This window comes from Paramisgurnus dabryanus, chromosome 6, assembly GCF_030506205.2.
Source record: "Paramisgurnus dabryanus chromosome 6, PD_genome_1.1, whole genome shotgun sequence".
NCBI classification, from domain to species: domain Eukaryota; kingdom Metazoa; phylum Chordata; class Actinopteri; order Cypriniformes; family Cobitidae; genus Paramisgurnus; species Paramisgurnus dabryanus.
In genome coordinates this window covers 24,888,993-24,901,526 of record NC_133342.1, presented here as the reverse complement: position 1 = coordinate 24,901,526, position 12,534 = coordinate 24,888,993, and the positions used below count along the sequence as shown (strand labels likewise).

General features: G+C 38.4%; 2 protein-coding genes across 6 annotated transcripts in view; both read right to left on the bottom strand.

Annotated features, from left to right (window-relative positions):
* pik3r2 (phosphoinositide-3-kinase, regulatory subunit 2 (beta)) overlaps positions 1–7,101 on the bottom strand; it is a 37,780-nt gene extending 30,679 nt beyond the window's left edge. The window contains exons 1-2 of one of the 2 annotated variants that reach the window (XM_065276306.2): positions 6,874–7,101; positions 3,632–4,316 (exon numbers count right to left, since the gene is read on the bottom strand). In XM_065276306.2, coding sequence (XP_065132378.1) covers positions 3,632–3,956 — 325 coding nt within the window. In that variant the 5' untranslated portion in view covers positions 3,957–4,316; positions 6,874–7,101. Of the gene's footprint in view, positions 1–3,631; positions 4,317–5,109; positions 5,542–6,873 lie in introns of those variants that run through there. The other variant, XM_065276307.2, reaches the window with a different exon arrangement.
* A 528-nt stretch (positions 7,102–7,629) lies between these two features.
* Positions 7,630–12,534, bottom strand: part of mast3a (microtubule associated serine/threonine kinase 3a) — a 29,928-nt gene continuing 25,023 nt past the window's right edge. For 3 of the 4 annotated variants that reach the window (XM_065276305.2, XM_065276302.2, XM_065276304.1), the window contains 6 exons: positions 12,043–12,240; positions 10,660–10,886; positions 10,254–10,376; positions 10,032–10,168; positions 9,769–9,947; positions 7,630–9,597 (listed from right to left, as the gene is read on the bottom strand). In XM_065276305.2, the coding sequence (XP_065132377.1) occupies positions 8,810–9,597; positions 9,769–9,947; positions 10,032–10,168; positions 10,254–10,376; positions 10,660–10,886; positions 12,043–12,240 (1,652 nt within the window). In that variant the 3' untranslated portion in view covers positions 7,630–8,809. The remainder of the gene's footprint in view (positions 9,598–9,768; positions 9,948–10,031; positions 10,169–10,253; positions 10,377–10,659; positions 10,887–12,042; positions 12,241–12,534) is intronic. The other variant, XM_065276303.2, reaches the window with a different exon arrangement.

Sequence of the window (12,534 nt, the reverse complement as noted above, 5' to 3'; positions counted from 1 at the left end):
TCTATCGATTATTTTTTCGATTAATCGAATAGTCTAAATAAAGATTTTTTTTTACAAATAATAAATGTAACATCTGCTATTAATGCCAACATTTTATTGAAGCATTTTCTCAATTAAACAAATACACAAACAGTGCCAGTGCCAAGGAAAATATAACAAATCACATAAAAACAAGTCCAACATTAATTCAGCCTAACATAAACAGTGCAAAAGGGGCATTATTCACCTTAAACAAATAAAATATATTAATATTAAAGAAGTAAAATAAAAATAAATCAAACTGAATAATAACTCCTTATTAATATAAAAACATGTCCTGCTCTTTATTGTTCCAGCCCTAGTGCTAATCATAAACTAATGAAGAGTCATCATTAACTACAAAATGACTCACATGAAATCATAATACATTAACTAAAAAACATGTCATGTTGTACTTAATGATGACTCTTCACTTCGTTTATGATTAGTACATGCATTTACTCAGCATTAGTTCAGACTGAAGTAAAAATAAGTTCATTGTGATTCATGAACCCTTATTATAAAATGTAACCATTATATTATTACTGTTAATATTATTACTATCAGTAGTAACGTTACTGCATTCTCATTTAGCATCAACTTTAACATTTAACTTTTCTTAAGTCTCGGGTAAATACAAATTTAGTTAGCATGATCTTCTAATATTTTATAAACGGCGTTTACGCTGCTGTTACTTTAAATAAACGCATGTCAGGAATACCTAACGAGACGAGCTTTTATAATATCTGCGCACATAGCAAAAAAATAAGCTATGGGAACTCCGCGCTGCCAGCTGGCTTTCAGTGCACGCGGGCACATGCCTATCTCAGTGTAACACAGTAACTTATTATTTCATAACTTCTTAATATAAAAAGTTAAACTTGTCCCGCTCTTTATTTACTGTTTCAACATACTGCCCAGACGCGATGCAATGTCGTGTCTGTCAGGCGTCTCGCAACTCGTATTAAACTAAGATGTAAACACAGATGTATTAAGCACCATATATGCCTGCATTGATTCTATTGTTGTATAAAAACTTACTGTAAAAATTCAAATACTTACGCTGCCGTCGCGTCATTCTGAGGTCGGAGAGCTCCAGATTGTTTTCTTTTAAGATGATCATGCACAGATGTTGCGCTGCTGTGGTATGCCATTTCAGTTTTACACAGTATGTGTTTTATTTGGTCTCTGCTTAAAGTATTCCCACACTTTTGATCACGTTCTGGCTGTTTGGTATAACACTTGTATTATCCGGTCGGAGCTGAAGCCGCCTTCATTTGAAAACGTAAACAATGCGACGCATCGACGCATTTCCGGCAAATCGACGTAATTACGTAATCGACGTAATCGACTACGTCGACGCGTCGTTCCAGCCCTAATTTCGTCCAAAATTGTTATTTATACTTTCTTTTGCCAGTTGCTCAAAATTAGGCTGTGCACATTCCAACTAATTTTGCCAGCACAGGTCACATATGTCTGAGCCTGTTTCAAACAAAGATACAGATTTTGAGTAACAACCAAATGCTTGGAGGTTGGACATGGAAGTTTCTGCGTGGTAAATTTATTTGTTTTTCAGTATGGACCTAACTGGAATGTCAATAGTAAAACTTTAGCCTAGATGCTAAAATAGCTTTGCACACTAACTCAACAGTCAAAACTTTGTTTGTATAGCATTGTAACAACATTATAATAAATTTAATGTGTAATGTAACGTCACTCTGTGTTATTTTGAGATTAGCCTGTTTTCCAGCGGTCTTTTGCATGCACGAGGTTAACATAAAAAGAAAAGAAATATAACGTTTGATGCTCACGATGTGTCATTACCATGAACAGAACTTGTTTATCTATGCAAATGTAAATACAGTTTTACATTCTATGGCACCTTTAAAAATGTTATTTATGTGTAGGTATGTATGACTTTATCACAAACAGAAAAAAGAACTGAACCCGGTTGATTATTTATAAAATACCTATCGATATCGGTCTTTTTAATGCCTGTATACTGGGGATTAATACATCGGTGCATTTTCTACTTGTTAATACAAATAAGTAATAAGATTCAAGCCAAGCAGTAAAAAAAAGTAATAGTAGAATAGTAGTAAAAGTCAATAGTTTTTGCAATTCAGATGAGGACACATTTTAATGTAAACAGTTGGGCTCTTTACTCATCAAACCTTAGACCTGGCAAATGATCAAATAATGTGACTCAATGCAGCCTAAAGGCCAGGTTCAAACGTGTACTCTTTAAAAAATAGCAGTGTTACTTTCAAACCAGCATTGGGTCAAAAAGGGACAACCCCAACCCCTGTGTTAAATTAACCAAGAAACTTTTAATGTATTTGACCCAACAATGGGAACATACATTTTATATGTTGTAAATACAACGTATAGCGTAATTCACTTACATGTAGATTCTGAATAATAATATTATAGAGTTAACAGTAGAGTTTTTCTTCTTTCTACTTTCTTTTTCTTCTATGCCAAAGTCCATCCTCATGCAAATCCATTTTAAGCAACAAGCAAATGCCGCAGGCATGTAGGTCAATTCCCTACCTCTACAGATAACATTGAGAGAAATATGCAAGTTAGCCAAATTCAATTTTAACTTAAATTTTTACTTCTTTCCTGTGAATAAAACTGACGACCTTGCTGTTAGTTATCAGCTATCAGCATTTTAAAATATGTCAAGTCCTAGAAACATATTCTCTTGCTTTCTCTTTTTTGTCGTCACACGTTAAATATGACAATAAACGTCCTATTGTGCACCGGACTGGTGGACACATTTACCTGTCCTTAAAAGGTACACAAAGACGACATTGAAGCAAAAATCACCTGATGCAAGGGGAATGTGCAGATGAAGCTAAAAGCCCTACCTGATACATAATTTCATTCTCCAGATTGGCCTGGTGAACTGCCAGGCCTCTAAACAAACTATAATTTACTGTTTCCGGAGGGCATAAAGAGAGAGGGAGTGAGAGCTTGGGGAGAGAGCCAGAGAAATAAAGGCGCAGAAGTGGTTTGGAGACACAGGATATCTTGAGAGGGTAAAGGGTAGGATCTACATAGAGAGTGAGCTGCTAGATGACCTTGGAAACAGAAGAGAAGAGAAGCAGCAAAAGCATAACTACCTTCTGGAAACATCAACATATGCTTGATTTTAACATGAGAAATCTCATTTAAACAAATATCTGACAACTCAATGCCTTACTGGTGGGGGACTTTGGCAAGAGCAAAATTTTCTCTTTAAAATTAACGATGGAAAATCCACAAAAATGAATTATGATAGATTTGAAGTCTTATTTAACAAGCATGGCCAGATTAATAGTGAATCTACATTTGCATCGACATGCTTGTGGTTAACATAGAAAAGGTTAAGAAAATCCTAGGGCCTACTTTGACTATTGGATGGCACTGGATTATATTGCTGATTTTATGTTGTTGGTTGTGGATTTTATGTATTTGTTTGTTGTAATTCCTCTTGAAATTTGTAAATTACATTAAATAAAGTGTAGTATCTGTGCAGATTGACCTGGACTATTATAATTTTGTTGTCCCTGCATAGGACAATTATAAATACACAGATCTAATAAAGGTAATACAGTTGGTGTCTTACCCTGTGCTGAGGCTGCTGGCTCAGGTCTGGGAACAGCAGGAAGTGGTCTCTGAGAACGAGGCTGGGAGGACGACACTGACATTTTCACAGTTCCAACATACTGCACGTACGTCCCTGGAAAGTCTCCTCTCTGTTTTGTTCGCTCATTATAACCCAAGATCCAGCCAAGGCACTCTGGGTGCTCCTCGTCTCCCTCCTTGACACCGCGTGACATTAGAGTCACCTTCTCGACAGTCAGAATATCCCCAGGTTCAAGGTCAAGAACATCCTCCCAGTCTTTATGGTAGGCGTACATGGATCTGTACTGAAAGCCATCGGCAGCCATTTTCAGAGTATAAAATGAAAGTCACCCTAGATAGACGAGTGTTGGACTCGGGATGAAACTGGACAGAGGGATGTTTTGTTAAAGGCTATGGACTATTGACTGGAGATTATAAGCATGTCCTACAGTGTGGGCCCATGCGGTGGGAAGCTTAGTGTTGTAGCTTAGACCTGACCGGTGTTAGCCAAACAGCTGATTTTTCTTGACTTGAGCCCACGGTTCAACCAAATGATGGAACAGAGGGAATGAGTCGGCAACATGCTCAATCAGGTGCAGGAAAATGAATAAAGTATTTGAGTTTATCGACTGGTGTTGTCTGGTAGCCGGTCGTTCAACATTCCTCCTCCCAGAGTAATGCGATGACTGATGGAAAAAAACAGCAGTATTTTACAAGCAAAATACATATATGATTTACTGGAAGGGTTTCAATATAATAAACAAAAATCATCTACATGATGATGCACCACACATGTGCTTTATACAGGGTACTCATTCGATACCGGTGCGTAGCTACTTTATGAGATGGCTAAATCGTACAACGTCATTCGTACATTTTAGTACAATCTGGTTTCGGCCCAGTGACACTGGGTTTAGGGGTTGTTTTGCTTTTTTGATACGTTAACGTTCATACGTTTTCCTGTTAGATCAGTTTAGGTATTAATATAGCCGAATGCATTTATGAGCAGCATAAGCACAACGCAAACTAAAGCAGCATGCAAGCTACTTTGCTTACCTTTAAAAAATGTGAATATCCAAAACAATGCATTGACTCCTAAATTTGTGTAGCATTAATGTTGGCAAATATTTGCTAAATACAGTTAAGTGGTGTGTTTTTGTAGCATAAGACTGTCGAATGATTCACAATTTCGCAAATATTTGCAATTTGAAATCCATACTTTTCCAACAATCCATGTGCTGGAAAACATTTGCTTTTGTTCAGACATACTTGCAATATACATCACGTACAGTATTGAACAGCAAAACCTACGACCTTAATTCATGCGCATACGCACCTTCGAACCATGCGCATATGCTCGTTTATCAACGAAGTGCCGTATTTTTTACAAAGCTGGCCAACTCTTTGTAAAGACTACGATCGAATAAACAATTTCAAAGTGTCCGACAACACAGACCGGCATCGCTGGGCAACACTCACCCCACTTTTCAACTGACCAGGCGCAATAGGGTCTCAGTCTGACATCCTCTGTGTGAAGAAGAGAGGTGGTAGCACAGACACGTGGCACTGGCATACCCAACCACAGCTCGCCATCCTCACACCACCAAACACCCCTCCAAAAAGGAAAAACTAAAATACGTCACAAGCGTTTTCGTCTTTTCATTATAATTATAACTAGGCTAAAGCACCTAATGTAACTGCTATCCAAGTACTGCCGTTTTATTATGTAGTTCATTTAGAAAAAAACAAAAAGGTCCATTCTGAGTCTGACTTCTGAGACAAATCTTCATCATTACAGTCAAGCAAATGGTTCAAGCTGCAGGAAAGTGGCTGATAAATTTGTATTCTTTCAAGGCATCCAGTCCTCCCCTTTATTCAGTTTGAGCAGAGCAGTTTGCCAAACACAGTGACCAAGGCAGACCACAAAATAATTAATGAATGGAGGCAGGAAACTCACTGTTGCTACAGAAGGGAAAAGGTGATCCTGGATTCCTATTGGGCGGCATATGGCCATGTGCTCAAGAATCACCAGAGAAGCTGGAGCAAATCAAGCAAACGTTCTAATATTAGAAAATGTATCTAGGCAGTGATCAAAACCCAAACCACTACTTTACGTGAATGGATAACTTTATTCTTCTTGCAATTTAGAAAATAATAGGAATCCTCTAAATCCTGTATGACGTGTGTCAAGTATTAAAAATTCTCAGTAAGTCAAAATGAGAAGAGAGCTTCATCAGGATTGTGATTGGGAATGTTTTAAAAGTTCACCTGAGGAAACTGGATCAGATATCCAACGTCTTCTGCCTGAGGCTGAGGTAGGAGATTAATCTATTCACATGACAGTCTAACATTTAAAAAAATCAGGACGGTACTTTGCAAATCTGTACTGAGAGGGACATTACAATTATTGGCCAATGTAGCTTGACTAATGCCAGTAAGTCTGGTGGTGACAGATAATCTCCTGCAAACAATATGTCCTTTTAAAACGAAGAAACTGCATGCAAGATATGCCCTCTGGATATATGGCGTGCAATGCTTCATATAATCATGTTTCTAATGTTTTTAATTAAAGCACAAAAGTATACAAAACAATACAAATTTTTAGCGCTGTTGTCGTCAATTTAAGATCTAACGTTAACTGAAACGTTCAATGCACAGATGTGACATTATAACAAATTTTCAACTTCAATTCATTTTTATGCGAGTATTCGTATTCGTACTTTTATTGTGACTTCAGCATTAAATTTGTTGGCAGTAATTTGTTTCAGAAATGGCGTGTGTTTTAAAACTATTTTAGAAGTTATACTGACTTCAGATACACAAACACAGAAGCTAACTTAAATGCTGAAGAACACAGGCCTCGAATATATAAACAGCGACCGACGGACGGACGGACGATCCGAATTCAGAACCGTTTCGATTCGAGAAGTTCGACCGTTGGCACCGAACACTGAAACTGCTCGAGCGTCGTCACGCGCAGAGCTCCCGCAAGCTGTTAGCCGTGTATCTGCGAACATGCTCGTGCATCATGCAAACATATTAGCTCGAATGTTTCTGTCGGCCGTTAAATCGAAAACGCCGTCCTATTTCGAGATTTTGTAAACATATACAACGTTTATTTATTAGTAAGAAGTAAACGATTCTAAAACGACTGCACCATTTCTCCGCGACTCAAGTTTGCTTGCTAACCATCCACTGTCGTGGAGTACAGTAACGTAATGTGCAAAACTTGGGAAAACTTACCAGTGGCGAGTCGTTGCTAAGCCTTGAAAGATTTTCCTTCGGATCGAGTGTGCGCTCTTAACTGTAGGCTGACCTCGCGTTTTTAACTCCCATCTGCTCTCTCTTTAAACTACAGTGCTGCTTTCTTTTTCCTTTTCATTCCGCACTAATCTTTTCAACTTGCCGAACTGCCATTTTCCAGCGCACAGCTCGCGAGCAGGACTGCGTGAGAACTACAGAAATCGGGACGGAAAATAGCGGAATGAGCCGAAAACAACCGAAAGCGTAAATCTCGGCTAGGACATGTAGGCGGCATATTTCTTGCACACACCATTGCGCCACCCTGCTGTGTAGAATGTTAAAGATGCTTCACCAACACTACACTTCACATATTGGGTGTTAAAAATGACCATAAATGACAATTTCAGTTAAAATATATAACCTAATCCATGCACCAGATAATTTACTAGAATTATAATTAAAGAAATTGTAGCGTTTTAAACACCAGTTCTATTTTAAGCATCTCTATTCCAGTAACCTTTTAATATTATCTTTAAACCCAACAATTTAAAATATGCCAAAGTTGAAGGAAGTTACCTCCAATGAGTGCCAATGTGATCTAACAGAGTTATTCATAGCTATGAATTATTGGAATTCCCTTTCGGCAAAGCATTGCTCTGAAGTAAACTCTCAATCTCAAACACTTAATGTAGATACAGGTTAAAAGCAGTGTCATGAACGGCCTGTGCTATAAAAAAAATGCAGTCACAATAAGCACAAAGTAAATATACTTGTTTATTCACTGTTAAATTTACATGTACATACAGTTAGGGGTGAGATCTTTAAATTCTGGTTGTTTAAGGAAACCCTTGAAAAATGTACAATACAGAAATGCAACTTAAAACAATACCACCACAGTACCGCAAAGACAATTTAAGGTAGCATGTGAATGAGGAAATAACTCCACACTGGTACAGAATGAGGAAAAAGACAAGTCAGACAGGGAGTGCAAGTTAAAATTCACAAATGTCTGAACATATCTTTATAGTTATGATTAATGAATCGGAAAAGAAACTTAAAGCAAATAATTATACAGAAAATTAAGAGTCATTTTCATAATTTTGTATAACTGGACACGCAATTGTCAACATTGTGGAAGGTAACCATGCGGAGGAATAAGGCATTTTATAAAGGCTAGTGATGAAAACACACATCCACGCAGATGTTGTGGAAATGTCCTTTAACACAGCTTTCAGACGATTAAACACTGAAAATCATAAAACCACCGTTTAAATGGGTTGAAGATTACATACGTAAACAGAATTCAGTACAACACTGCAACATACCGGTTCCAAAACATTACAAATGCAAAATTACCAAATTAGACTTTGTAAGCCATTTTGTTCTTTACAAGTAAGAAGAAGAATGTTGCAAAAATTGTGTAAACATGATGCACTAAGATGCCAACACAGGCCCAGTTGTTTCTTACCAGTCATTTTTTGGTGTGCCAGGTGAAATTTTGTACATTCAGTTTGACAAAACAGCTACAATAATGCAAGCATGTGTGTGAAAATGTCAAAATTGAAATTTTAAGATAAATTGGACATAACAGGCTGAGCCATACGACACTGGTGTTTATGGAAAAAGAGATAATGAGAATGAAAAGAACCTCAGCAGGACCATACATGTGCAAATTCTTGAAAAAAAAAATGATCCTATTGTATGACCTTTCTATTACTGCCTCTCAAAACAAGCTACCTTCAAATGTAATAAATAAACTTTACCACAAATCTATAAAAGTTCATTGTGCTACCGGAAAAAAAATAAGCAAGTTCATCTTAGAAAAGACCTTTTGGCAGGTGAATGACTTCTACTAACAAATATATAATGCTAAACAAATTCTCTGGTCATGTTATCCTGGAAGCACCTGTTCATACGAGTCTCACAGTTTTCAAGTCTAACACGCTTCATCTTTTCCCCTTTTATCCTTTAGCTTGCTGGTTGTGGTCTTCTCTGGAGTCTCAGTGATTCCCTCAGTCTGCGTCGAGCCAATCCAAGCAGCTTTGAAACAGGTGTGAGATGAAATTGGAGTCGATATCATGACCTCTTTGTCATCGCAGTCATCAAAGCTGACCTCCTGAACTGCTTCTTGCTTTTTAAACGAATCTCGTCTCTCTGACAAGTTTAGCTTCCTCATAACCACCACCTCCTTCGATCTGTCCAAGTCCCTCACTCGCTGACCAGACAGATACAACCCTTGTCTGGTATGGTCACCGACACACACAAAACCTGAGGCAATGTCACTTTGTGACTCAAGCTCATCACTATCACCCTGGAGAACCTCTACAGTGTGCCTTTGAGAGGAGAAGGCCTTTTTTTCTCCGGAGAGCCTTTCAGATGACTGAACCCTGTTCAGCAGTGGCGAGCGGGGGGATTCTGCACTGCGAGGACACACCGTCTGTCTGACAATGGTTGGTGGGGACATCATTTTGTTATGGAATGAGTGGAGGCTTTTAGGAGTCCCAGTGAGGGAAGATGGAGAACACTGTGGAGAGAGAGGCTGTGGAGAGGGATTGCAAGCAAGAGGAGAAGGGGGGATACTATTGGTGCTCTTGCAACGGCCTTGTTTGCCATAGCGAAGGCCTATCTTAGATCCCAAAACATGAAGAGAACTTGGTCGACTTTGAGGAATTGGTGAATTTGGAGAGCTTGAGCATGGTGAGGAACTCTGTGGAGAATTTGAATCTGTGAATAAAGTAAATAACATTCAGATAAAAAAATGAATGCGCAAGTCGTTCTATATTTTATTTACTTACTATTCTCTTAACTTAAATTTTTTATTTATTTAAGGGATAAGATTAATAAATTCAGCAAAACTGGTGTATTCCTACAGGTGCTGCAATGACAGTGACGTACCACATGACAGATCTGGAGCTGGGCTTCGACATGGAGTGTTGGGCCCAGGAGACAGGCTTGGTGTTGGGGAATCCGACAGGCTGTCATTAGGCGAGTGCTGGAACCCAGCCGAAAAACTGCGACTGTTCTGTATCCCTGGGTTGTGTTTTGGGAGCTTTTTTAAAAGGCTGCGGCGCTTGCTAGAAAAGACACAGAGTTCAGGGTTGAGTTTTTGGATCATGCTTAAAGTGTACTGGCAAGATACTATGAGACATCTTTCTAACCTGTCTTGACCCTCTTTCCTTTTGCTTTTTTTACTGCGTCGTGCCATTTTGCCCTTGCAGCTGGTCTTTCTTGCAGGCCCGATTTTAATGGAGGTGTTCTCAAGAGGAGTCGTCTGCAGGGCCACTTTACTTCCACTCTATAAAGAAAAATGAAATGTTCAAATATCTAAATCCCATTTTTTTTTACTGTATCCACCAATGATAAATCCAGATTGAACTCACTTTCAGTAAAAGCTCCACCACATCAGTGTGTACCAGACCCTGGATGGATTCTCCATTTACATGAGTTATGAGGTCACCAGCCCTCAGTCCAGCCTCATGAGCAGGGCTGCCATCTTCAACACTCTAGATAAATGACGACACATGTATAAACAGGTCAAATATAAATAGCTTAAACTAACTACTTTTAAATTAACATTTATGAATTCAGCATCCGCTTTTATCCAAAGCAATGTTATTCCAAGTTGTGTATTCCTCTGAAACGAAACCCTTGACTTTGGAAGTGCAATGCTTTGCCAAAAGGACTAAATATGGATATCCAACAAATTACCATGCAATAAAGTGTAGTCTTATTCCCTAATTGTCTATTCATTATGATTGTACATTAAACAGCCTCCACAATACTCACCCACACCATGTGGTGCACCGAGTAAACATCAGTATCCCCCAGGTAGACCCGAATGGCACGGAGTGCAAAGCCATACTTCCTTCCAGAACTGTGGATAACCACAGGAGGACGAAGGCTGCTAACGCTGAGAGAAAGGTCTCGGTTGGGGGAAGAGTCCCGTGATGATGGGTTGGAGGAGAGGGAGTGCGAAGACATGGGGCTTGTCTGGATAGCACTGGGGATGTCGTCTATACAGTGATAAAGAAAAACATAAGCTCATAGTCCCGATGGTGCTAGCCATACTTAAAATGTATACATAACACCAAGAATTTTATTAATTTAAGAAATATTTCTACAATTCAGAGTATTTTTTTCAGTTCTCTGTTCCACACAACTGTCTGGTGTTGTCCCGAAACCACCGGTTTTACTTCTTTGTTTTAATCTCAGTAGTTTCAGTTGGTATCAGTGTGATGGTATCATATGCTGGGACTAGGGCTGGAGCTATCGATTATTTTAGTAATCAAGTATTCTTCCGATTATTCCATCGATTAATCGAGTAATTAAATAAAAAGTATTTCTTATCTGATACAGAACAATCCTTATTATTCAAAAGAAAATAATACTGGCCTCTTAAACTGAATTAATTTTTTTCATGCTTTTAATCACCGAATCAATAATATTGCTAAAATTGGATGCATACAGACTTCTAAACTCTTAAGCACAAGCCCTTTTTTTTAGGTAATAGAAATTTCACTGATTTTAGTGATTAATAGAAATCACTGCACTGCTACTGCAGAGGTTAAAAATGTGAATAATTTAAAGGTGACATAGAATGATTGAACGGGGTATTTATCCTTGTTCTGTGATGTGACATGTAGACAATTTTTTTTGTTTGGGTCTGTAATGCCTTAGAAGCTTCCTAAAAACCTCTCTCAGATAGCTCTATAAGGGTGGGGGATTTTAAACAAGTGGTTTTGCACCTATTTGGCTCCCCCTACTGGGTTAACTTGCAATCTCATTACTGATTGGCTGACTTTGCTGCCACTCAAAAAATGTAGCCAATTATTTTAAAGTGGACGGGCAGTGAGATGCCTGTGATGTCATAAACATCATTTTTTTCAGATTGGGCCGTTTTCTGGCTGACATTTCTGAAAGAGGAATTTCTATGAGACTGAGATGTTTAGCATGTCTAGCACTTTTTGTATGTTCGTGAATGCGGGTAGACTACCATTATTCAACAAAGACAAGGTAAAATGGTTTTTCATTCCCTGTCCCCTTTAATTTGCAAATAATAATAGGCAAATAATTTGCCTCATTGATTTTTATTCGAATTACTCGAGTTACTATAGGAATCGTTACAGCCCTAGCTGGGACGTGATCTGAATGAATACATCGTTCCTGTACCTGCTGATACGATAAGAGAAAGGCCAGACACAGACGCAGACTTCGGGACTTTGCATGTGAATGGTGATCTTGGCTTCTCAGGTGTGTCCTGCTGGAGCCCAAGATGACGTGGACCCTTGTGGTCCTTGCGATTGGTAGGCCTAGTTCCAGTGGAGTTGCTGCGCAGACGAATTCGCCGAAGATTTGATACAAGTCCTTCTAAAAGATAAAATATTGAGCATTTACTGGCCAATTAGTTAAAGGTGTAGCAGAGGATTTTCTCGCATTTTAGAAAAGAACAGCCTTCTTTACTTTTTAAAAAAATGCAATTGCGCAACACTACTGATTGACAACTAGGAGGACCAATAGTCTTGATGATCCACCCGGAAAAAGAAAATCCTCCGCAATACCTTTAACTGCAATTTGATTTCACAAAATGGCAAATTAAAAAAAGATTTCTTTTGAAAAGTTTAAAAAGATTTCTTTTGAAAAGTTTAAAAAGATTTCTTTTAA